The following is a 26,086-nucleotide window of genomic DNA, read 5'->3' as shown; positions in this document are numbered from 1 at the left end:
TGTAATTATTTTAGCAAAGATTAATTATCCCCTTTCTCAGGAAGAACTTTCCACACTGATGACCAGTTGTACTAGATGACTCAAAGATCCCTTTCACTTCATTGATTTAAAAGTTAATGAGTTATATACCTTTATCCTCTATAAAATTTCTAGAATTTTTGATTTTACAAAGTATACATACTTAGTAGTAAAAAATAAAATTTATTCCTTTCCCATAAAGCAACAAAAAAAGTGAAGGAATTTGAATAATGTATGTAAACAATGTAAATAAATGTTCTGTTATTAAAATCAATATGTTATTTTAAGTGAAAAGATTTTAAGAGCTAAGAAGCTAAATAAGCTAAGAAGCCATGTCTGGCTTAGAATTTAGTATCATCTGGATAAATGAGCTTTAGTGTCCTCATTCTTAAATCTGGAATAATAAGAGCGCCTCTAACTACTATGTTTGGTCATCAAATGTTTAGTATTCACAAAAGTGCTTTGAAATCAAGGTGGTATAAGTCTCATTTATAGCATTATGCTTTCAAAAAAGTATTTGAAATGGCATTCAAACACATAGTTAAAAAGTTAATATGAAAGAAACATAGTATGAGAAAATGAAAGGAAGGAGTTAAATAATAAAATGACCCTAAGGTCCAAGTTGAGGCGAAGAAATGTGTCCCACAATAGCCTGTATCATTGACGGTAGTGGTAAGGGTGGTATTGATTTGACTCCAAGCTGCCAACTAGCAATGAAAGTATAGGAGAAAATAATCAGGTACAAGCTTCACTGTGACTATATTGTTAAAACATCCAATTTTTTTTTTCTAAGAAGAGAAATAGATATTTTTTGGTATTAAGCACTGAGATCAATTTCCATATAAAGGAAATACATGATACTATAGAATAATGTCTGAGATAATTGCATCCCTTTTAGTAAACACATTTGCAACTCACAGCATTCCTCAATGTAAGCTGAAGGAGTAACATTGAAATACAATTCAGTAAATGACTTTATACGCAGGTCAAAATTATTGCTGTCAATACCCAGTTGTAGGTTGTATATCTGCCTGAATCTTGGAATGATTTTATTGCACAAAAGAGCAAGTGATCCACATATCACTCAAGGAAATCTGGAGTAAATACTAGCCCACATAGAACAGGAAGCGCAGACTCTTTTGCCAACTTACAGCAGATCCGCATGCCTTAACTTTCCATACACAAGTATGAAAAACCTCTGACGCCTTCATAATGAGAAGTAAAAATAAATCAAGAAAACCGCACTTCTTTGCATTGATAGCAATGCATGTTCAAAAAAATGTCACCAGGTTATAAGTCTAAGAAAGACTTTCAGCTTTTTTTTTTTTACTTTCAGCTTTTTTTTAGCATTGTAATCCATAAATATTCTAAACTCTTTAGAAAGTTAATGTATTATCTGAGGGAAAGCATGTCTTGAGGAGAATTTTCTGATGTTGTGGTTTTGGTTTGGTTTTGTTCTGTTTGTTAATACAGGGTCAGAGCCAATTCGCAGAGCAGGAAAAAGTGGCACTTCTACACCCACTACCCCTGGATCAACTGCCATCACTCCTGGCACCCCACCAAGCTATTCTTCACGTACCCCAGGCACTCCTGGAACCCCTAGCTATCCCAGGACCCCTCACACACCAGGAACCCCCAAATCTGCCATCTTGGTGCCCAGTGAGAAGAAAGTTGCCATCATACGTACTCCTCCAAAATCTCCTGCTACTCCCAAGCAGCTTCGGCTTATTAACCAACCACTGCCAGACCTGAAGAATGTCAAATCCAAAATTGGATCGACAGACAACATCAAATACCAGCCTAAAGGGGGGCAGGTAAGAATTACATGAACCCATACTTGCTGCCAGAAGTAGAATCCCACTTATGACTAGAATGCCTTCCTCATAATATAAACAAAGAGTTCTTACAGTAAAAAGGAGGTGGAGGTGTTAAAAAGTTACTTGTTATGATTCATTGCCAAGAGTTTGGACCTCATCTGAGAAAGCTGGCTTACAAAATATAATGAAAATCATGTAACGTGTCCATTCTGTATGATTAATTATTGGGTAAAAATTGATTTCACCATACAGGAGAATCTTTCCATTGATTGCCTAGCTGATCTTTTCTGAATGTCTCTCTAACGCCTGGTGGACTTTAGCATAAGAGATTAAAATTACATTTCTGATATGAACTTCAGTGTTCTAGTTTAGATCCTATTAACCTCATTTGACGATCTTTTAATGATTTCACTTTTATTTCCTTCCTTCATTGGTGATTTCCTGTGACATCTTTCTACCATTTCCCCATGTTCACTCCAAAATCAGCATGATTCACCAATTTTCTTCTTTGGCTGCTCATGCTTAAAAATTGCAAAGGGTGGACATTCATGTTGATAATAGGTAGTTCTTTATAGTTCTGATGAATGAAATTATTGTGTTAGAACTTCTCTTTAAGATTAATTGTATTGAAGAGGGTTATTAGTAAAGCTCTACCTATTAACTCTTAACTTCAGCTCCAGTACAGCCATTCATGTTTTTTGCCAACCAAGGGCCTTTGCGTTTTGTCTTGACCTGAACCTTGCTTATACACTGTGTGTTTAGATGAAGCAATTGGTCTGGAAGGAGATAATACAAATATCACTTAGTATTTCCTTTGTGATTTTGATCTACCTGTAGGATAGTTGGACTTTTCTTGTCATTAAAGAGACAAAACACCCACCCGTGAGAGAAAGAAGAAAGTAAGCAATAATTTCCCTTGTATATCGACAAATCTGTGATGCCCTCTTGACATTTCCAGAAGCCTTTCTTTTAACTTCAGTGTTCTTTTCTGCAGGTCTTTCTTGTTTATATTATATTTTCTACACGGATTTTTTTTGGTTCCCTCTTTTATGCCAAAGAAAATGTATTTTCAGGCAAGTTTAGAAGAAAGATCTTGCCAAAAATGTGAAGCTATCCAGGACTCCTACTCACTGCTGAAACAAAAATTCAGTGTTGCCTCTTCCCTTAGCAGCAAACTTATTTGCTATCTCATTGTGATTGTGTTCAAGAAAACCCAAGAAGTTACGAAAAATCAACCAAAGGAATTGGGGGAAGCAGAGGGTGGGGACTCTCCATATGCCCTGTCGGGAATGACAATAACATTCTCTAATAATAAAGTCAGAGACAAATGACAAATGCTTTTTCATAAAAAGATGTTATTAAAATATGAGCTGCAAGAAATCTTTTTAAGCAAAACAAAACAAAAACTAATTCTGCCAAATTTTATCCTGTGACTTCATAAATCTCATATTATTCTTGCATTCCTCAGAATTTTGCACATCCAAGAGAATAAAAAATTTGGGACCTTTTGGAAATATCCAAATGCTTATTTTATATTTACGCACAAATAATAGACTAAGTTAAATAAGTGCCAATTTGAAAGTATCATTTTAGTTTTTGGTGAGATACTTCTTAAAATAGAGTAGCTATTATATATATTTAAAATCAATTCTCTTTCTATAAGTATCCTTGTATGTAGTATTTTTATTATCTAAATGTGAGGTTTACTTGCTTATATTCGAGAAAATATTGATACTGAAAAAGTATGTTTCTTCTTAGAATCACAAGATATTTTTTGAAACAATTTTCAAGATATTTTCTCAAAACTAAAAAGAAAATTTAATTAAAATGGAGTAATTATTGATATAATTGATATAATTTGACATGAAAATTCCATAATAGGGACAGCTGGGTGGCTCAGTGGTTGAGCATCTGCCTTCGGCTCAGGGTGTGATCCAGGGGACAAGGATCAAGTCCCACATCAGGCTCCTTGCAGGGAGCCTGCTTCTCCCTCTGCCTGTGTCTCTGCCTCTCTCTTTCTCTCTCTCTCTCTCTCTCTCTCTCTCTCTGTGTGTCTCTCATGAATAAATAAATAAAATCTTAAAAAAAAATAAAATTCTATAATATAGCTCTTATTCAAATGACTCCTCACAGTAGAGAGGCATAAAGAATGGTTTTACCCTTAGTTTTGTCCAAATCACTAAGGTTAAACCAGTCCAAAAAATAGGAACACTTCTTTTCCTTTCTGCTTCTTTACCATGTCTGTGAATATGTTTTTGTCTAATTTCAGTTGACTTCTGCTATACTCAGTAATTTATAAAGCTGACATAAAGATGCCTTATTTTTTTGAAGTCAACTAAAACTGCCTTAGAGATTGTGGTAATTAAGGACTAATAAAGACATATGACATAAAAATTATAGAACAAAAAATAGCCTTAAACTCACAGTGTCATTTGAAGAAATCTCTTCTTTGACAAGGCAAGTGGGTAACCTGCTGCAAAATTACTCTATCGCAGCTGCAATGACTTGGAAAAAAAATACACAGCAGTGAAGTTATTATGAAGTGACTTTGTTGCAGAACCACAAGGTATCCCCTCACCAAGATAGATGGAAGGAAGATATTTGCCTCTATTTTATGATAGATGGTATAATGCATTTAAATTGGAGGGGAAATGAATTGGGAAATTGAGGCACATTACAGTTGAACTGTCTTTGTAGGAAAAATATATCACTTAACACTCTAACATTAACCCTTTAAAAGCCTTAAACACAAAGAATGAGGAGAAATTCTTTTTTTTTTTTAATTTTTTATTTATTTATGATAGTCACAGAGAGAGAGAGAGAGAGGCAGAGACACAGGCAGAGGGAGAAGCAGGCTCCATGCATGGGAGCCTGACGCGGGACTCAATCCCGAGTCTCCAGGATCGCGCCCTGGGCCAAAGGCAGGCGCTAAACTGCTGCGCCACCCAGGGTTCCCAGAAATTCTTTTTCAATATGTGTTAAACTGGAAGTTTTGACCGGATGGTTCATTAGCATTTTGTAAAATGACTAGAAAAAAATTTTTGTGTTAAAGCTCCTTAGAAATTATCCAGATGAGATGCTATCCCTTCTTCTCTGATTGAGGATCCACAAATTCACTCTGTTAGGGAAATTGAAGCTACCGGCATGTTGTTCCCAATTATAAATTGGATAACCCTAGGGTGTTAGAATGGACAGTGGTCAACTCAGAAGAGAACAGGACAACAGCAGTACTTCTGTAGGAGACAAGTTTTTCAATACCAATATGTAGCCTGTAGATCTTGAGAAAAATAATCAAACAATTCTTATTAATAAATAAGGGAGCAAACTTACAGATGTAACCTTAATTCTCCTACACAGGCTCTAATGTTATAAAATCTGGAGTGGTTAGAGTGTATGTAAATGATTTAATTTCAAAAGCTATATTATTGCTGTTTGTGCAATCACTAAGATTTGGGAGGGGAAATATATAGTAAAAAATATATGTGTCTTGGAAGTTCAACAACTTTCCAAGTTGGGAAGCCTTATTATTTGTCTCAATTTGAGCATTTATTGCTCTTCCACAGGTATAGGTTGTATGCTTACAGTGATTATCACTTTATGAAAAGTCCAGTTTTGTATTAGAAGAGAAGCTTAGCTCTGTGGCTCAGTTCAGTGAGGCAAATCGATGGCTAATGGAATAGATAAACTCACTGAAAACATGAGGAGCTTTACAGAAAGCAGTAAAGTTAATCTGTTCAGCAAAACACAAATTCATTCTACTGGAAAGAACATATGCGATCTGAGATTCACTGTAGATAGTGACCTTGGTAATTTAACTCAAGGCCCAGGTAAGACTGTCTTAGTAAGTGTATTAATTTGAATCTATTTCAGTATAGTTAACTCCCTAATCTGCATTAATCTAAATCTAAACTTTAGAATAAGTAATGTTAGCTTTTTAAGAACACAGCTGCTTGATTTAAACAAAAATAGGAAAATAAAAATTTCTCTAAATGCATCACATAAAAAAATTAGGCAAGAACTCAGTGAATGGTACTCTTTTTTTTTTTTTAACCTTTTCTATCAATGCATCAGGTTTTCTATATGGTGCTTTGATTTACATGAAATACTTATACATGCTTTAACAAGTTTCTTGTTTTTTGGTCTGTCAGCCTTATGAAGATCAGTATACAAACCACAATTTTTGTATAGTTGTTATAGTTGAGAGTTACTGGAGAGGTGGCTTCACAAAGGCTGTTTGCATTTATAGTTGTTGGATAGAATGGTTAGGTAGATCATGATCTCTGCAAGGCCATGTCTGTGGATTTGATTGATTGTCTTGTAAATCATGTACTTCTCCTTCATTCATGGAGCAGTCAGTCATTTTTAGGTCAGATAGGCTAAAAAGATGGTGGTCTTCAAGCAAGTCATTCGTGTTCAATAAGAGAACAGTACTTCTCTTTTATATAAAGAATCCTATAGAACTTGTCAGTTTATTACCTTCCCAGTCAGTGTTGCCCTAGCATCTTTTTAAAAAATTTACTTAGATAAATCCATTAGACTAGGACCTATATCCTCGCATTCTAGAAATAATCTATCTTCTGTCTCTCGTTTCTATATGGACCTGTTGAATTAAGGAACATTGGATGTCAGAGATATTCAGTTCCTTATAGTCCACCTTTCACATTTTCATAGAATAAGAAATGGAAGTCCTTATATTATCCACATCTGGCATACAGGGCTTCTAATATCAATCCTTTAAAGGCTGAGCTATAAATTCAAGTTCTATAATTTTGTGTTTAATGAAGAATCACTTGTCTAAAAGTATGCAATTTAATGCACCTATGCACCTTAATCATTGTTTTGTTCACTTTAACTTTTGTTGCACAACAGGAGACTGACAATACTTTAACATTCCCTGCATGCCAAGGTTTTATTTCACCAGGTTTGAAATTTGAGGATTTTGGTCTTTTATAATATTTATGTGAAATAATTTTATGCAAATAACGTGTTAGAGTAATACACTACTTAAAAGTTGAGACCATTAAATCTGGGCAGTTATGTTGCATTTCTCATCATATTTTGTATTCTCCTACACTAACTGATTATTTTTGTAAATAATTCTAAAAGTCAATGTTTTGAAATAGAGTATAGATTCTAGCTTTCAAATTCCTATAGATAATGTCAAGGACAAATGATGAAATGTTAATTTTAAAATCTACCTTGGCACCTTTAGAATAAATGATGGCTGTCTTATATTTCCTCAATAGTTCCAGAGTTTTACATTCATTTTACTCATCATTTATTCAACAGGTATTTGTTGAGTGCCCATTATACTGCATACTGTATTCTAGGTACTGAGAATGTAACAATGAACAAAACAGACAATTTTTTTAAAAATTCTTGTCTTCATAGGATTTACATTTTAGTAAGAAAAACAAGTCAGAAAATTTTATATCAGAAAACATATGTAACAAAATGAGAAAAACAACAAATCAAAGAAGAGATTTAAGTTATGTGGAAAGATTACATTTCTTGATAGAGTGACTAGGAAAACCCTGAGGAGGCGATAATTTGAATACTTTATGGAAGCCAAGGACTGAGCCATGTAAAGAACTGGAGGAGAGTATTTCAGGCAGAAAAAACCTACACACGAAGAAGCCCTGAGGTAGAAGGATGTCTGGCATGTTTTAGGAACAGCAAGAATATTAATGTGGTTGATGCCACATAGATAGTTTAGAGTAGAAAGTTAAATTTTCTTTTTAAATATCATTATACCTATTCAAATAATAGGACTTTGCCAAGTCAAATCCTAAGAATCGTCTTTTCATCTCCTGCTCCTCATCCCATATCCTGCCCATCACTGTGTTAATTTAATTCAAGTATCTTTTGTAGGGTAATGTAGGGTAATGAAAAGTAATGCATTCTTTGTGTCCAGAATAGCTCTTAGATCTGCCCCATTTATCGTAGTTTGCTCTGCACCACCCTAGTACAGGATACATTATCCCTTGTCCATGTCACTGCAATAGTCATTAACTTCTTTAACTGGTCTCCCTGCATCTGCTCTTTTCTAGATCTAATGTACTCCCTATAATATAACCAGTGCTTCTCACCACACTTGTAATTAAGTATCCCATCGTAAAATTAGTTATTTAATGTCTATCTTGTCTCACCTACTAGACTCTAAGCTTCACAAAATCATGGATGAGGTCCATCTTGTCCTCAGGATCCAGTACATAGTAGGTGCTTAATAAATATCTGTTGAGTGAAAGTTGAATGAATGTAGTACACCATATGCATGGAGAGATGCATTCTTTCTAGTGACTTATTGAATGAAGTGAATGCTTAGTGCCATTACAGTTATGACGCAAAGAAACTTTCCATGTTTGGACCACAGTGAATTTTGGCTAAAAGAATATTAGGCCAGGATATAAGAGCTGAGTTCCTCTTACAACTTTTCTATTAAAGTGTTATGTGACCTTAGATACTAACCTCTCTGGTCCTCAGGTTTCTTATTTTTATAAGAATAGACAAAATATACTTCTTTTTGTAGCACCATCTCATTTAATGTATTAGCACCATCATAATATAGCAATACCTCACATAAGCAGACTGTGAAGTCACTTTAAACTCTCAAATGCATGGTTCTACTTAGAGTATGGTAGTATTTCACATTACAGCTCATTAAAAATATTAATTTAGTTATTCTAATAGATTCCATAAGTATCTGTACCACAAAGGACCAGCTGAACTTAAGTAAAAAAATCAATGTTTCTGAAGTAAGAGGAATGTAACTGGGGAAGAAGGGACACTAGAGAGAGGAAGGAGAGAATGAAATGAGTGAAATGTAGAGAGGAATCTTTTTTATATTTTCTTATAAAGTTTCAGGCATTATCTTGAGGCTTTTTTAGGCCTTTAACATCTAATTTGAATAAGTTGCTTTCATTTTTATATTCAAGGAGAAAATAGAGTTAATGCTGGAGGCAAGTAATAAATTATACTGAAACAGGTTTTTTTTTTTCTTACGTTATATAAAATTATGATGGCCACCATTGTGAAGGGCCTACTGAATGCCAGTAACATATAAGTAAATTTATAAAACTTTAAATGAAAAAAGAATTGAAACTTACTTAGATTTATTTCTCATTCACATGAGTATCATTTTGTCAAACATTTACTAAGCCCCTGCTGAGTACTATATGAGAAAAAAGGAATGAGACAACAAGGCAAGGTCTCTATCATCTAGGCAGAAAAGAAGTGGCTTCTTTTTTTTCATTTCTCATCTTCCCCTCATGCCTTACCCTTATGTAATTTAAGCTCTTTACAAGCCATTTATTTCCATCTCATTGGGCTACAAATAAGTGCTAAATAAAAAGTTATAAAATACTCCATGAGCTTTAAAATAGTCAACCCAGCATGAAGGAAAACTGTTCACTGAAATGCATTATATTATCGTGACAAGGTTGTGTGTGTGTGTGTGTGTATGAGGGACAGAGAGAGAGAAAGTCAATATTTTCTCAAAATGAAATTTCCTTGGTATCACAGATCCTGTCTTTATGCAATAGAATATTTATAACTATAATTCAAGTATATTTTGTAAAGTAATGTAAAATTTTGGGGTTAAGCTTCATTAACATTAATTATTTTTAAAAAAAACTTTGAAAAAGAATTACTACTTTGGGCTTACAAAGTTAAGACCTATAGAGTTCCTTTTTGTTTGTTTGCTGTCCATTTACAAGCCAAGCAAGAACATGGGGTACTGCTGTTCCACCAAACAGTTCTTTACAAATTTTTCAGCATGATCTATTCAATCTCAAGGTTCAATGTCTGTTCCACCAAACAGTTCTTTACAAATTTTTCAGCATGATTTATTCAACCTCAAGGTTTTTAATGTGGTTGTCTTTTCTGTGCTGTGTGGCACAGCTGCATAGAAAAATTGGTCTGACACCTTAATGGGCCCTCTAATTTATCCTTTTCCTTTAGCTCCATGGAATTGTACATTTGACACGAATTGTTTTTCTATTTAAATGTGTATTCCAGTATGTTTATTGCTTGTATTTGATCCATTGAGTTTTGAAGATGTTATTGGTCAGTATAGGCAGAGCTATTTAAAATTTGGAATAGATTATGAAATTTGTATGCATTGTAATCTGAGCACAGGGTTGTTAACAGATGAATCTTTGAAAAACATAATCTATTCCAAAAAATGTTCATTCTTCAGAAATATCTGATGTGGTCATATTTTTTTAATATATGATACCTTAGGACTCTATATAGGTGAGGTAAATAGCTTTTGTTAAAATTGAATGCTATGGAATGGGAAATACTTTTGGGGGAGAGAGAGAGAAGTGTTTTTGTAATCCAAGGACAGGAAAGGCTTCATTTTAAACACTCTGAGAAATGAGGTAAAGCCAAAGGAAAAGCTTAATCCCTGGTAAGGTTGAAGGGTCACTCACCACTACCCTTTCAAAAGAAAAAGAAAGCATTCTTTCTAAGACAACATTGGATGAAGGAAGAAAGAAATGATAGAGCAATGGAGGTTCATACCTAGAGGATGCCTGTAGAGCGTAGCACAATCTTGCAGGAGAGCCAAGAACAGAATCCAAACTTCTAGACTCCCAGTTACTCTCCATATCTTGCTATCTTGAGCTGACACATGGGTCTCTTGATAAAGAAAGCAGCATCGAGTATGTCAAATAAAAAAAAAAATCAAAATCCCATTGCTTAAGAAATACAAGTTGGGGGATCCCTGGGTGGCACAGCGGTTTGGCGCCTGCCTTTGGCCCAGGGCGCGATCCTGGAGACCCGGGATCGAATCCCACATCGGGCTCCCGGTGCATGGAGCCTGCTTCTCCCTCTGCCTGTGTCTCTGCCTCTCTCTCTCTCTCTGTGACTATCATAAATAAATAAAAATTAAAAAAAAAAAAGAAATACAAGTTCGCACTATGATTGATGCCTCTGGTTCATAAATTATTTTACTAAATGCTATAAATTAGGGTTACATTTTCATTTTACATGTTTCAAATTTCCAACTAATCTCTAGTAAGAGAGATTTGTTCTTTCTATAGACACATCCTACATTTTGTCTTCCTTTTTTTTTTTTTTTTTTTTTTATTTATGATAGTCACAGAGAAAGAGAGAGAGAGGGAGAGGCAGAGACACAGGCAGAGGGAGAAGCAGGCTCCATGCACCGGGAGCCCGACGTGGGATTCGATCCCAGGTCTCCAGGATCGTGCCCTGGGCTAAAGGCAGGCGCCAAACCGCTGCGCACCCAGGGATCCCTACATTTTGTCTTCCTGTCCTTTCCTAGAGTAATCTCATTTGGAGAAAAAAGAGATGTATTTCTCTAAAGTTGCATTTAAACCTAAATGCGGAGAGAATACACTGGCATATCATTTCATTTGAACTGTCATTATAAAACTAACAAGAGCCACGCCAGGAATATCCAGAAAGTCACTATACTGTGCTTCCCTTGCATGGTGGAGAAAGATACAATTAGTAAAAAGTAAAATAAAATAATTCTGATATTTTATTCAATTACATCAGCCTATTCCTTTTAACTCTTTATGCTTATATGACTTTTATGTGAATGAAAAGCCAACTGTGAATGCAAGCAAGTCACCAACCTTTGTCCATGAGAGTCTCCGACGGGAGGGACTGATTGAGCTGATCCTTGAAGAATGAGGAGTCCCAGACTCAACTTGGAATGAGGGCATTCTAGCAAGAGATAATAACATAAAGAAAACATGGAAACAAGCTTGAAAATGTAAATAAGGTCCTTAACGTATGGAATGTAATGTCTGGCCAAAATGTGAAGTTTTGAGAAGGCTCAAAAGTCAGAATTTCTTAGAATCCTGGTTGCCTAGCTAAGAAGTTATGATGCATTTTAATAGGAAATAGAGACTTTGGGAGAATTTTGAACAAGACAGAGCTTTATAAAGATGATTCACTTGATTGGAATAATACATTTTCCCTTTCACTGTGAAGTATACAGAAGGAAAGATTGTCACACTCTCAGATCACCCCATTTTGCATTAATAGTGCAACCAAAAATTTTGATCAAAAGAAATTAACAAGGATAAATGTGGATTGTTAACCTTGGATAAAAAGTATTCAAATATTTTTTCTCTATATAATGAATATAGAAAATTAGTTCATCAAATGGAAGTTGGTTAAATTTTTCTAGACCAACTCTAAGATGGTTAAAAATGATTTTCCTTTGACATATAAATAAATAAAGGCTCAATGTAAATTCCTTCCCCAAAAAAGTCATTTGTATTTAGACCTATCCATAGAGCACAAAGAATTAAATCTTGACTCTGACTTAAAAAAAAAAAAAAAAAAAAAAAAAAAACTAGTCTGGAATAAAGTATTATCCTTAACAGCAGCCATCTACTTTTCTATTTTATAGAAGGTTTCTGAGGACTCCTGGTATTTGTAGAATTAACTCTCTAAGATATTAATTATTAGTAAATGATCCCAGAGATCTTTAACATGAAGTTTTTGTAATTTTGCTAAAGCATAAATGTGCATCACATGGACTAGGGGTGCTCAGGTGCAAGTTGTCAGGCATAAATCTTACTAAGAATCCAGCATCCCGTGCCCAAGGTGATTTCATTTCTGTCTCTTAACCATCAAGCAAAATGGTGAATGTCATACCCTACCTGACATATGTTGGGAAAGTCTCCCATCAAAAAAAGCTAGCTAAGTGTTTTACTAGAAAATCTGTGATTCTCTAGAAAATCTGGGGAAAATCAGAAGTCAACCTTTAAGTTTTAAGATTTTACAATTTAAACTGTCTCTAAGTAATGCTGGCAATATGCCCCCTTGGGGTCTGCATCATTTGTTTGAGAAATCATAAAAATTGCCAGTTGATTAAATGTTAGAGTCAAACAGATTCATGCAACTGAATTTGGAATTTCCTTTTTTGCAACAAGTGAATCAGATCTAACATTTAGCTTTTGATCACTTGGTAATGACTCACTTGATTGGTACTCTAATGATCTCTAAATTAAAATTTGCAAATGAAATATGATATATCCCCAAGGATTAGGGAAAATGGCTTAGATAAATTCTATTTCATTGCCAAAATAGAGACTTATAGAGGGTTTAAAAATATTATTATTTGAAAAAATGAAGTAATTTGCTTTCTAAAAATAATTTATCTATGAGGCTTGAAATGCAATGGCCCTTGTTGACTTAAAGTTATTCACATCTACGTTTTATGTGAAAGTCTTAGCATGCCACTATATTTGTTAGATACAGACTCTGTGTGATATTCCCTCCTTCTTTTTAAATTGGAATTTTTATCATGCTCTACAGAATGACCCAATCATCATGTTTCCTGACTTCAGATTTTGACAAGAGTCCCTTCCCTTGGGCTGCCAATGAGAGCTGTCAATGATCTTCCCCTGTAAGGGACAAGCTCTCTTATCAGTGTCAGGCAGGCACTGCAATTTAAGCTTTGTCTAGTTAAAAATAGTAAGGATTCAATGTCATCTTGAATTTTTTACTCTTTTTTGCAAATAATAAGAGATGTGATACCATTCTTGAGAGGGCTGGATATCTAGGATATGCTTATTTAGCCTTTTTTTTTTTTTTTTAATAAGAGGACAAACTTTCCCGTAAAGCGTTGAAAACGTAATTTCTCTTTAGCTATTGAGAGGATACGTAGAGGAGTAGAAGTACCCAAAGTAAAATCAAACAACAAAAGTGAACCTTTCTTTCCATGCTTACATTGCTCATATGATACCATTTTTTTTTTTTTTTTGCAAATAATAAGAGATGTGATACCATTCTTGGAGAGGGCTGTATATCTAGGATATGCTTATTTAGCCTTTTTTTTTTTTTTAATAAGAGGACAAACTTTCCCCTAAAGCGTTGAAAACGTAATTTCTCTTTAGCTATTGAGGGGATACGTGGTGAGGAGTAGAAGTACCCAAAGTAAAATCAAACAAACAAAAGTGAACCTTTCTTTCCATGCTTACATTGCTCATGTGCCCTCCAAAACATTCAAAATTTAAGACACATGGAAGACGTCACAAGAGCTATTACTTTGCACATTACATTACACCAGAGTAATATCTGTCCAGATTTAGATTTGCTATTGTCTTCAAGATGACTATCAAACTTCTGAAAATAGAAATAGAACACCTAACCTCAAATCTTTTGGACCTAGGCAAGGCCTGGACTGCTTCTACATGGCCTACTATTAGGGAACAAACAACGGTCCTTGGTTTGCTCCTCTCTAAAATAATAGAAAGAGTGCTTTTGCACTGACCATCCAAGACTTATGGCTGTTTATGAGCAGCTGTCAGAGACAGGACTTTCAGAAGACTACTGAGCCAAATGTGCAAGACATTAGTGAAACCCTTTCAGCAGAAGAGGCCCTGAGCCTCCATGTTGACCCTCTTGGGAAAGCAAGAGTTCTTGCACTGGGATGAATAAGAACCCTCATCTGTGGCATTAGTCTGACAAGTCGTGCTACGTGGACCAGTAATACAATCAAGTGTACCAGATGATTTATAATTGTGATGGCTGACAACATAGGATTTAAAGGGGGATAGGGTGAGAACTACACTGAAGTACACAATGAGACCTTTCATAGAGTGGCAACTGAGTCCCAGTGTGGCCCACAATATTGGAAGCCTCCCAGTCACAGATGATCCAAGTTTTATTTTTCTATTCTTCTAATTGTTTCCAGGTTACACCTGCCAACAACTTGGATATCTAAAGTTCTTGAACATTTGGCCCTTGAGGATTCAGGGAAGTAGGGGCTCATATTTAAATAATAGATCTGTTCTCCAGTTCCAGGGTTAGTTTTTTTTCTCTTACATGATTACATCAGTGGGAGGAAGTTTGGAGCCTCCTTGGCAGCAACCCATTCTGGCTCCCCCATGCCCAGCATATTGAAAGAAAAATGCATAGTGAAGTTACCTCCAATTCCTTTTAGGTTAGGATTTTAAACAAGAAGATCGATTTTAGCAAAGTTCAGTCCAGATGTGGTTCCAAGGATAACATCAAACATTCTGCTGGGGGCGGAAATGTAAGTAGAAGCTTCTATTAGAAAACTGTCCTGATTGTGTGGAGCCATCTGCACAGCCAGCACACTGTCTCTTTTCCTGCCTCTCTCCCAAGACACACATCCCCCTTCTTGTTGCTGCTCCATGTGTGCCCGGGTCTGGGAGCTTGTCACACTTGCAGTTTTGCTGGTGGGCTTCCCATCCTTCCCTGTAAGATTATCTGCAAGTGGCTTGCTTTCAGTTGAGGAGTAAAATGTTAATGGGCTGCACCATGTTTTTCAGGGGAATGGGAAACCCACCTTTCTGGCCAATTCTATTGCTGGCCTCTGGCTTCCAGGTACCTCTTCGTGCTGTTTCTACTCCCCTGCAAATGTCAGCTGGGCACACACTTTTATAGCTCCACTTAAATTACTCTTGAGGGAAAGACTGATATACTTGAAAGTACTCACAGTGTGTAACGTCAATCTTCTGTGCATCACTATTCATGAGAATTAGGAACAATGTTTGGAATAATGCAAAACTACTGAAGCACAGTTCATCTGTCATTCAAAGTGAAAGGATTCAAGTCCCAGGATAAACTGTCTTGATGGATTTTTTTTCCTGTGTCTTGAATTGAGTGGAAATAATATTCTTTGAGAAGAAGGAAAAGATGAATCCATATTTCTCAAATATAGTTGTGGCGGAGCTGAAGCAGGCAAACTCAAGGTAAAGTAAGCATGGTTTGACACAAAATTATTTAAAAAAAAAAAAAAAAAGGTGACCCAGGCTGACTCTATATGGATCCTGTCACCTAAACTTCAGATTCTGGCCATTTGTGACTCAAGTAATTTATAGAGTGTCAAGTCCAGAATTCTTACCTGTTTAATAACTCTTGGCTCCTCATTCCTCAGCTGGGCAGAGATGGAGTCAAGCAGTGAAAGTGGAGAGACCAGCAAGTGCCTTCTACCAGGAGCTGTCACCTGTTGCCCAAAGTTGTTCTGCTGGGCATGAAAGTGTCATTGTCATAGGAAGTCCATAGCAAGGTTTGCCAGGCTCCTTTAAGGCAGCTAGGCTAAGCCTCAGGATCAGTATTTATGTTGATATGGTTGCCCTCCTCCCTGTGTCCTGACTGTTAGTGCAAACTGTGTGGTACTCTCCCAGAAGCAGTCTCAGTCCTGGAAAATGCCTGTAGGGTGTCAAGAGTGACCCCTATTCTCTACTGCAGGCCCTGCTGGCCAAAACAGCTATATGACAAAGGATAAACTGAGGTAACAAAAAATCTTAAAAGTAAGTAAGGGAGCTTCCAACCTCCAAAACCATATTCTTAAATTTTCCTCTAGAAAAGAATCACTTTTTCAAATATGCAGATTCTGTGGCCCATTTCCACAGTGTGCAATTCACTAATAATACCTTTGTACTTCCGATGCAAATGGACAATGGACCACAATTGGAAAAGCACTGTTTCTAACATTGCAAGAGGAAATAACTTCAATAAAACACAAGAAAAAGAATGCTGCCACCATTTTATAATTTGGTGTATAAGAAAATTCCATTTAGCCAAGACACGACAATAATATTTTAGAAAAGCTTTGAGCTTTCTTCTTATTATATCTTAAAGCAATGTTGGTCTTCTTGAATCTATGAGCAGTATTGGTCACTTTTATCTAAAAATCATTTTTTAAAGAATAATTCATCTCTTCACTTGGCTCTTTGCTTATGGAAAGGTTTTAACATAGTGTGGCTTCTTTCTCTGAGTGGAAGCTTGCTTTATTAATCCAGGTGTTTCTATCCTCTTGTGGCATGATCTGTTTTCTACTAATAAAATCTTCTATTCTAGGATTTTCTTTCAGTTTGGTCCTTCTCTCCAACCAAATGTGGGAGGACACTGGGAGGGTGTATGTTCCTATGTGTGTATATGTACTTCAGTTTGGGTTTCTGTGCTGTTGTGTGTTGTGAGTTTGGATATGTTTCTGGATTTTATGTATGAGCTTGGGGACTTATCCATGTCTCAACTATTTTAAGTGTATTTTATGTGGTTCATACAGGTACAGATTGTTACCAAGAAGATAGACTTAAGCCACGTGACATCAAAATGTGGCTCTCTGAAGAATATCCGCCACAGGCCAGGTAAATAAATACTTCTTAGTAATCTGGGAAATACTAAATTGCTCAAGACATCGACAAGCATATTTGTTGTGAGATATCTAGTTGGAAAAATGTCTTGACATACTGAAAACCCATGCTTTTATTAACAGAAACTTAAGTTAGAAACTTTAAGCCATCTTCATTTGGAAAAGTAAAGTCAATTATCACAAAGAGGCCACATATCATAGGACAGGTTCAAAATTAAAAGGTATATAAGATGCATGTACTCCACATGCTTATTAGAACTCCTTTGAAATATATGGTCTATAAAATATCTTGGGTCATGTATTCATACATAATTACATGGATTGAAAGCAGCATTTCCAAAGATTTCCTGGAAGTATTTTGTCTACATATGTGAAATAAAAATTATGCTTAGGCAAAGCTGATGAAGTGTATTTATCTGCTAAATTTCTCAAATCCTATAGTAGGTCAATAAGCATTATGAATCCTCAGCAGAATGCAGTGCTTAATTGAACATCACTTGATGCAATGCATATCTCAACTTATTTAACCATTGGCCTCTTGTTTTTTTAGAGTATTGTATAGGACTAATACTCTAAAGTACAATTTGCATTTGTATATGTTGGGATTTTTTTCCTCTTTAAAGTGTAAATCTAACATTATGAGTCATTTTTTTCTAAGTATCATTATTATATTTTTGCTAAATTCTACCTCCATGCATATGTAAACAATGGACAACTGTCAAATTTGTAATTTTCTTGAGAATAACCACTGAATTATAAAAGGACAAGAGGAAGCCTTTGGTATGCTTGATATCTTAATTAAATGAGGTAATAGGTTATTCCCATTAATCATTGTCTCAAATGTTATCCAGAACAAAGTATAAGAACGATTGAACCCAAAAAGATTTCTGACCAAGGAAAGATTATTAAGGAGAATTTATTAGTTGAAAAATAAACAGGATAAGTTTCAAAATGGACAAATGCATTGGAAACATTTTTAGAAGTCAGGCTTCACTTTGACAAAGATGTTCATAAAGCAAGTCAAGGAGTTAGAGAATGCGTAGATGGAATCTCTATTGGTTCACAGCCCTCTTAGGAGCTTCCCTGGTGTATGTATCTTCTCAAGTGTATTCTATCCTTTCTTAAATTTGCTTCATAAAGAGTAGAAACTTTATGGTTTTGCATCTAATACTAGAAAACCTGAATATCATTTCAAGAATTGACTTTTGTTTGTATCTTCTCATATGCACTCTATCCTTTCTTAAATGTGCTTCATAAAGAGTAGAAACTGTGCTTCCCTGGTGTAATCTGAAACTGGCCCCGGTACTCAGAAGACAGAGAGAAACCAAAGAAAGAGGCAGGCTACTCCAGGTTGGTAGGTGGCAGTTTTAATAAGTAAAGGAAACTTACATATGAGCCTTCTCTGGGCAGCAGCAAGATGGATTCTCATACCCACCCACCAAATCTTAAAAGTTTGTAAAGAGGCCTTAACCGGGTTTAGTCATGTATACAGTGTAGGTGTTCTCAACACCACATCATTATAACAAGGCTCTGTTCTGGGAGCAGCCTCTGGGAGCAGGAAAGACAACCAGAACCCCCATTCCAAGGACAGGGTAGGGAATGAGAAGCCTCTAAGTGCCCAGGTCCAGCTTTTAGGTCAATCAGCGGTCATGTCTTTTTGTAGATATTCCCCAACAATCTTCAGTACTAATTTTGGAACTGCTACACTGAAATTAGCTTCTCTGTCATTCCTGAGGCAGTGGGGACATGGTCACATACTGCATATCTTCACAAGTCTGCTGTCTATAACTCAAGCTTACAAACAGTGACTCTGTACCACTGTGTCAACAATATGACTGAAGTATTTGGCCATACTGGCTATCTTCTTCCAAAATGCAAAAGAAAATATTAGATCCTTTAATTTAAACAACAAATATTCCATTAGCCAAATCAACTGGACTTTCAATACACAAGAAAATGTTACATAGTTAAGGAAGTAGTCTATGTAAGATTTATTGGTCATAAAAGACTATTGTCATGGACTCCCACCTATTTCTAAATCTAGATCTGCCTTTTATAAGAACTGAATCAGATGACTAATTTCACAGAGAAGTGTTAATACAATATCCTTGACAATGGCGAGCTTTTCACAAAGTTACTCTGGAATGTGGAATATCCAAGGAGAAAATAAAGGAAACAGTTCAACATGTGGAAGCCCAACTTTAGGACATATGGAGCTTGGTAAAGGTTATAGTCCTTCACAATTACTGCTCCTGGTGAATGCCAGAATTTTTCAGAACCAAAGGGATAGATCTGTGAATTCATATGGGCTTCTCTAATAGTTAAATAAAAATTTATAGTAGGATTTCAACAAAAACAGACTTCTTAAGCTTCCTTTTGTGAATATATTTTGGGTCAGTATTACGTTTTTTTTCTCTCCCTCAAAATAGAGTTCAACAAAAATTTTAACAGGATTATACTGACACAACATATAATCATAAAAGAAAGCTTTAAAAGGCCATTTTTATTAGAAGCTAAAAAAAAAAAAGATCCCAAGAAAGTTGATCTCATTAAGTTTAGACTCAACATCCTCCAGGCTCTAACCAAAATAAGTGTGTTTTATGAATCACTCTAATCCCATCACAACTAACACGTGAGACCCATGTGACCAGGTGAAATGTTGGAAGAATAAGAGTTCCTGCAATAATGCATATTTTGAGGGAGGGACAAGTATATGTCTCCTATAAACACAAGTAAATAACATTGTGCACATCCTAAAGCTTCAGGAGAAGAATGAATGGATACATCTTCAAAATGTAATCTAATAACACCATATTATTTCAAGGGGTCCCTGGACAGGTAGTTGAGTGTCAATATAAATGTCTAGGTATCATATAAGAAAAATACCAGAAGGTCTAAGTCTGTAGAGACTTAACAGACCTTTCTTTTTGACCTACAGAGATAAAAAAGCATCAAGAGTCCAAAACTGAAAAATCTTTCCAATGTTTCTTTCCAGTCCAAATCGTAAGAGAGATGTAGTAGTAATAGTAGGTGATCATGTCATTTACCACTGGCCTTCCAAAGAAATGTGCACAGCGAAAACCAAACTACTAATGAAAGTGAAAGCAAATCTCAGGTGGAGAGGTAAAGGGATCTGATTAGCTTCTTTTCAGGTCAAAGACATCAGCAGACCCCCAGAAGTGCTCAAGGACAGACTAAAGGACAATGGATACTTACCAGCATTGAACTCCGTGCATTTACAAGCTGGGAAAGGCATGCAGAGATAGGGGCACCACTCTGCACTCTTTTAACTATCAGCAGATCCTCATGTTTCAGACTAATTGGCATTTAGGGAAACAGCATGGTCAAAACTGTCTCTGCATTGCTAGATAAAAGTCAGTGTCAGATCGGTCCTATGCAATCTATACAAGAAGGGGATTTCCTGGGGCACCTGGGTGGCTAAGTTGGTTAAGTGTCTGACTTTGATTTTGGTTCAGGTCATGATCTCAGGGTCCTGGGATTAATCCCCAAGAGGCTCCCCACTAAGTGGGGAGTCTGCATGTCTCCCTCTCCTCACTCTCTGTCTCTCTTTCTCAAATAAATATATATTTTTTTAAGTAGCGTTTCCTAAGGTTGTCTTCCTATTGCCTCATCCACTAATGATAATGGGAAACTCTCAAAGCTCACTGGTTATAAACAATTTAGCTTCCAATCTAATTTCATCAGTCAAGCCATTAATGTTGAAAATTTACAAATGAATATATTACCCATATATTCCATCCTAATTTAATAGGTTTTTTTTTTAATTTAATAGGTTTTTGTTTTTGTTTTTGTGTTTTGGAAAAGTGACCTGTTACCATGATGAAGAATAAAGATCTTCATTTCAATTTTATTTGCTCCCTTAAGAATAACAGATTAAATGTTCCAAGTTTTAGAAAGGATGAAATGGGATATTTTCAGTGTGTTATTTTTAGAATTTTATTATACAGATAAGAAAAGCCCCTCTGATATTTTAGGTTAGACATGGGTAGATTATTAAGAATTTATTAGTTGAAAAGCAAAGGTAGGTATGATGAGTTTCAAAATAAATAAGTGCATTGGAAACTTATCTAGAAATCAAACTTCTGTTTGGCTTAGAAGAAAAAAGATATTAATATGTAGGTCAAGCCATATCATGGTATAAGAAGGATGTCATTACCTTGGTTGATATGGGAAAAAATGGTATAGACTAGAAATTCTAAAAAAGTCCTTTCACATCCATGGTTAAAAGGATAGCAAATTAAGTGTGTTGCTTTATGATGGTCTGTCTATTATAATTATTTTTGGGACATAGTCACCACAAGTAGAAGATATCATTGTAGCAAGGCATTTAAAATCCTTTCTCCTCTCACAGGTGGTGGGCGTGTGAAAATTGAGAGCGTGAAACTGGATTTCAAAGAAAAGGCCCAAGCTAAAGTTGGCTCGCTTGACAATGCCCACCATGTACCTGGAGGTGGTAATGTCAAGGTAAGAAACAAGGTTGTGAGCTGATCCTGTCTTCTTTTTTTAAAATCCTTCTGAAATACTCATCAAAATGGGTCACAGATGGGGACACCTGGGCAGCTCAATGGTTGAGCATCTGCCTTTGGCTGGGGTCATGATCCGGGGATCCTGGGATCAAATCCCACATCCGGCTCCCTGCATGGAGCCTGCTTCTCCCTCTGCCTGTGTCTCTGCCTCTGTCTCTGTGTCTCTCATGAATAAATAAATAAAATCTTAAAAAAAAAATTGAATCACAGATCGAAGACCCGGACATATAGGAAGTAAGAATGGTAGAACTGAACAAAAGTGACGTTGACATCAGCTCTGAGATGTAGTGAAAGATCTAGGGGCCAATTGGGATGCGTAAGTTAACAAGGCCTGATGCTTGTCTTGAATAGATCGACAGCCAAAAGTTGAACTTCAGAGAGCATGCGAAGGCCCGTGTGGACCACGGAGCTGAGATCATTACACAGTCCCCAGGCAGATCCAGCGTGGCATCCCCCCGACGACTCAGCAATGTCTCCTCTTCTGGAAGCATCAACCTGCTCGAATCCCCTCAGCTGGCCACTCTGGCCGAGGATGTCACTGCTGCACTCGCTAAGCAGGGCTTGTGAATATTTCTCATTTAGCAGCGAAATAATCATATTTAGGCATGAGCTCTTGGCAGGAGTGGGCTCTGAGCAGGTGTTATATTCATTCTTTACAAACCGTAAAATAAATAATCTCATTCCCAAACTGTAGTAATTGTTACAATTTTATAAAAAACAATGAATAGTATATGCAGAAATTGACTTGATTTCCATTTGCAACAGGAAGACACTGGCTTTACATGAGTACAATTGGACAATTATTTTTGCTCTGCTCTGTTTTGCATGGAGTATTATTATTTTAAAAAATTGCATTTTTACCTTTCATGTGCCTGAAGGCTATCCATAATACATTCTGAAAGGCCTTGTTGAAATCCAAGCTGCTCATTTCACTATTCTGTTGCTGGGTGAAAAGATAAAAGCTGCCCATTTTAACTTATTACAGGTTAAATTAAATCAAGGAGTCTGATTGCAGGAAGGGAAGAGCATGTAAGAAATAAGTTTTTTTTTTAAAGTGTTATTTTGTATAAATGGGAAGAAAGATTCAGTTAAGTTATTAACATTTGGGACCTGGATAATTATATCAGAGTATAAGTCAATCCAATAAATTATTTAACTAATTAAAAATAGGTACGAAGCATTTGAGCTGTGGCTGAGGAAGTGGTATAAAAGTGCATCTCTTAGGAATGAAGCACTTTTCATTAGGATGGACTCGTGTCTGATTAGAATGTCAGTTGATCAGCTAGATTTGTGTCCACACTACCAGTTTCATACTCCCTTTCCATCTGTTTGATACAGTATTATAGATATAAATATATATATATATTTCTCTGTGGCCATTTGTGATACTTCCTCATATACTTGAATATTATACTTCCTTATTCACAGTATCTGTGTCTCCTGCACCCTTTGGTGTTGCAATTTTAGGTATGTGAAAGTAGATGTTAGCAGGGTTCTTTCCCTATTTAAAAAAAAATACATTAAAAAAGAACAAAAAGTTTTAGCATGAAGTTGCTTCCTGTAACAACTCAGAGCTGTAACCCTGTTTTAGTGCCAGATACAAGTCTCTCCCGTGATGCTAGGAAAATTTATTTTTCTTTGCTTTCACCAACATGGAGTTTGTGGGGGTGGGTCCAGTTATACATTAAAAGGGTTTACAGATTGTTGGTTTAAGATTTTGGATTTATCTCATTTTGAATCATGGAATAGTTTAGGGTTTATTCCTGTAATCATTCATGAAACAGACTTCTTAAGATTTCTCTCTTTTTTTTTTTTTTTTTCCATTTGCTAAAGTTGAAACTAATGCAGGGAGTCCATTGGGACATGTTGTTCCACCCTTCAAAACAGTGCCCGCTAATGAAATGATCTGATAGGAAATATTTGGCTTCCTTACCCAAAGTAAAGATCACCTGATCAGAAAGGACAAGTACAATATTTTGAGAAGCTATAGCTACTAAACATTTGAGATTCAGATCTCTAAATCAGTTTCTCTCAGGATTCCAACATTGCTCTCTGTAAAGGAACACTGTATGATTTAGTACAACTTCTCAATAGGTAGCACTGGTCTGACTTAATCTACAGTCTGGGAAATCACAAATTAATTAATTCTTCTCATAAATCATTCATCTTAGACTTGTGAATAAGCAATCAGTTACCAGTCTGGGTGGATATTTTTTAGTATTTTATCTGTTCTTTTTCTTGCTCAGGGCTGGTAGGTTGGATCTGGATAGTTAAAGGCAAATGGTCTGATAGGTGTTTGATCCCCGTGAGCCAAATCAATTCCTGACTATGTAGGAGGAAATGATGAGCATGGATGAGGCAATGAGGAAGTATCATAGCGTCTAAGACAGCCAAGGGATGCAAAGATAGAGAAACACGGGTGCCATTTTGTGATCCACTGGATATTGCAACCAACATGACTTCCACCAAAAAAAAAAAAAAAAAAATTCTCGGAGCAAAAACATAGCATTCATTCTCAACTAAGAGGTTTTACATGGGCAAACATGTCTGAAAATATTTATAAATCAATTATTTTATACAGCAGTCGAAAAATTAGAAACTGAGTATGACTATGGATGTGTCTGTTTTCTGCCTAAGAATTGCTGTGATGTGGATTTGACCAATCTAAGCATTTTATTCATCAGCTTCCCTGGAAATGCACCAGGAAATAGGAGAAGAAAGAGTAGTTGTGTGGAGACCTGTGGTATTTTCTTACATGTTTGATAGTGTTAGATAGTGATTAAAGTTCTCTAGAAAGAAGTTAACAGCTGGTTAGAACAGTTTTAACCTACAAAATAAGTATTTTTTACCAACCTGGTTTAAATTTTTATAAATGTTAAGAATAAGTAATTATGTTACACATTTTAGAATTCCATTTCTTACAAATACATGCCCCAAAACAGTTTATATAAAGCATTAAGATATTAGATCTGGCATTAAAACAAATGTTTATTTCAAACCACAGCAAAATTATAATGAATAAATGCCCTTCCTTTGTATGGAAATGTGATTCTTTATAATGTTAACAAAAAGAAACTGATCATTTGTACCGTTAAGAAGAGAGAAACACACAGGTTAAATGTCTTCTTATGGGGATAGGGAGTGGAACCTATCTTGCCTTCACTCAAGATTAACGACACAAATTAAGCTTTTTGAACACCACTCTTGTGGGGATACCCATACGCTGATCTAGAAATTAAAGCTTCATAGTTCCAATTCTAGATCTATTACTGCCAGTTTCTCTCTGGCTTTAGCCTTTGAGAACCTGTTTAAAGATTCATAAGTAATCCAGAGCTGTGAAGAGTTAAAAGGCCAGCTTCTCCAATGAACTCACTCTGTCTGGGTCACCTGCAACCAATAATTGGGTACCTTATAATGACGCAGGAAAGATCCGAGTTCATGATGAGTTTCAGAGGCCCTGTTCATTTAGGAACCAACTCTCTCTGGATTCTCCTGCTGAGTTCCAGCAGGGTGATAGGCTGAAATCCCACCCACAAGCAAGACACCTGTGTAACACCAACTGGGTATGGCTGAAGAAGGCTGAAGAGGGAATTTCACTAAATAGAAGAATCTGCTGGTGATAGCTGGCCTTCTCCACACATTCATAAAGTGATACAGCAGGAAATAGGATCATCAGCCAAAATATAACATCAAAAAAGTAATCTCAGTGCGGTTGATTCTGACATTGCTACAATTACTTTTTGTCCTATTTTTCATGCCACAAAAATGAGGAAAACAAACTAAGTAGCCAAAAAGAAAAAAAATAGATTCATGGCTTGGAAAGGCAAATTCTAGGCATTCCTTCCAAAATTGATGTGCTAAAATCAGCACTGATGTTTGTTTTTTTACACCTAGGATTTTTAGCCTGGGTGTGTAGGTTGAGGCCAAGTCCCTCTGCAGGAAAGAGCTTATTTTTAAACTCGGAAAATGTCAATCATGAAAATCGACTTCAACTTTAGCAAAAAGAAAAAAAATCAACAAAAAGTATACTCTGTATGCTGGGATTCCAAGGTTCCAACGTGCCGCTACAAATCTCTGGGGGGTTTCTTTCTTCTGATAATTCTAGAGCCTGTTACCATAGAAAGGCATTTCTTCAATGGCTGGTTGTAGTTAGTTCATGTTTTTCAATCAAAATTTGCAAATGTATTTGTTGCTGTATAGTGATTGTTTTGCAAAATAAAATTGCTTGTCACCTAACTTTCAGTTTCAGATTGTACTTTCTCTGGGGGGGGGGTGGGAAATATATATATATATATATATCATACACACACACACACATTGCTCAGTCCAACCAAGGAAAAATTATGATGAGAAGGCTACAATTCTCTCCCCACTGTGCCTCAGGCTTTACCTACTACTATATTTAGCAGGATGCTATCTGTTGCAAGTACAGAAACTGAAAGCAAATTGGCTTGGGTATAAAAGCAAATTTATTGGCTCAAGTAACCAAGAAGGCAGGCCTCAGGCATGGATGGATCCAGGCATTCAAAAGATGTTGTTAAGAATCTTTCTTTTTCTGAATCTTAGCCCTGCTTTTTCTGTTGGTTTTATTCTCA

The 26,086-nt window shown here is 36.0% G+C and overlaps 1 protein-coding gene across 44 annotated transcripts in view; it reads left to right on the top strand.

Moving 5' to 3' along the window:
• The window catches only part of MAP2 (microtubule associated protein 2), a 216,828-nt gene extending 191,101 nt beyond the window's left edge, over positions 1-25,727 (top strand). For 23 of the 44 annotated variants that reach the window (XM_026002244.2, XM_072741382.1, XM_072741373.1 and 20 more), the window contains 4 exons: positions 1,492-1,832; positions 16,858-16,939; positions 21,317-21,429; positions 21,843-25,727. In XM_026002244.2, coding sequence (XP_025858029.1) covers positions 1,492-1,832; positions 16,858-16,939; positions 21,317-21,429; positions 21,843-22,058 — 752 coding nt within the window. In that variant the 3' untranslated portion in view covers positions 22,059-25,727. Of the gene's footprint in view, positions 1-1,491; positions 1,833-14,763; positions 14,857-16,857; positions 16,940-21,316; positions 21,430-21,842 lie in introns of all 44 variants that reach the window. The other 21 variants (XM_072741350.1, XM_072741348.1, XM_072741349.1 and 18 more) reach the window with 1 other exon arrangement.
• Positions 25,728-26,086: the final 359 nt, after the last annotated feature.

The sequence above is a fragment of the Vulpes vulpes genome, chromosome 16 (assembly GCF_048418805.1).
Source record: "Vulpes vulpes isolate BD-2025 chromosome 16, VulVul3, whole genome shotgun sequence".
In the NCBI taxonomy this organism is placed as follows: Eukaryota; Metazoa; Chordata; class Mammalia; order Carnivora; family Canidae; genus Vulpes; species Vulpes vulpes.
This window is presented reverse-complemented; position numbering and strand designations above follow the sequence as displayed.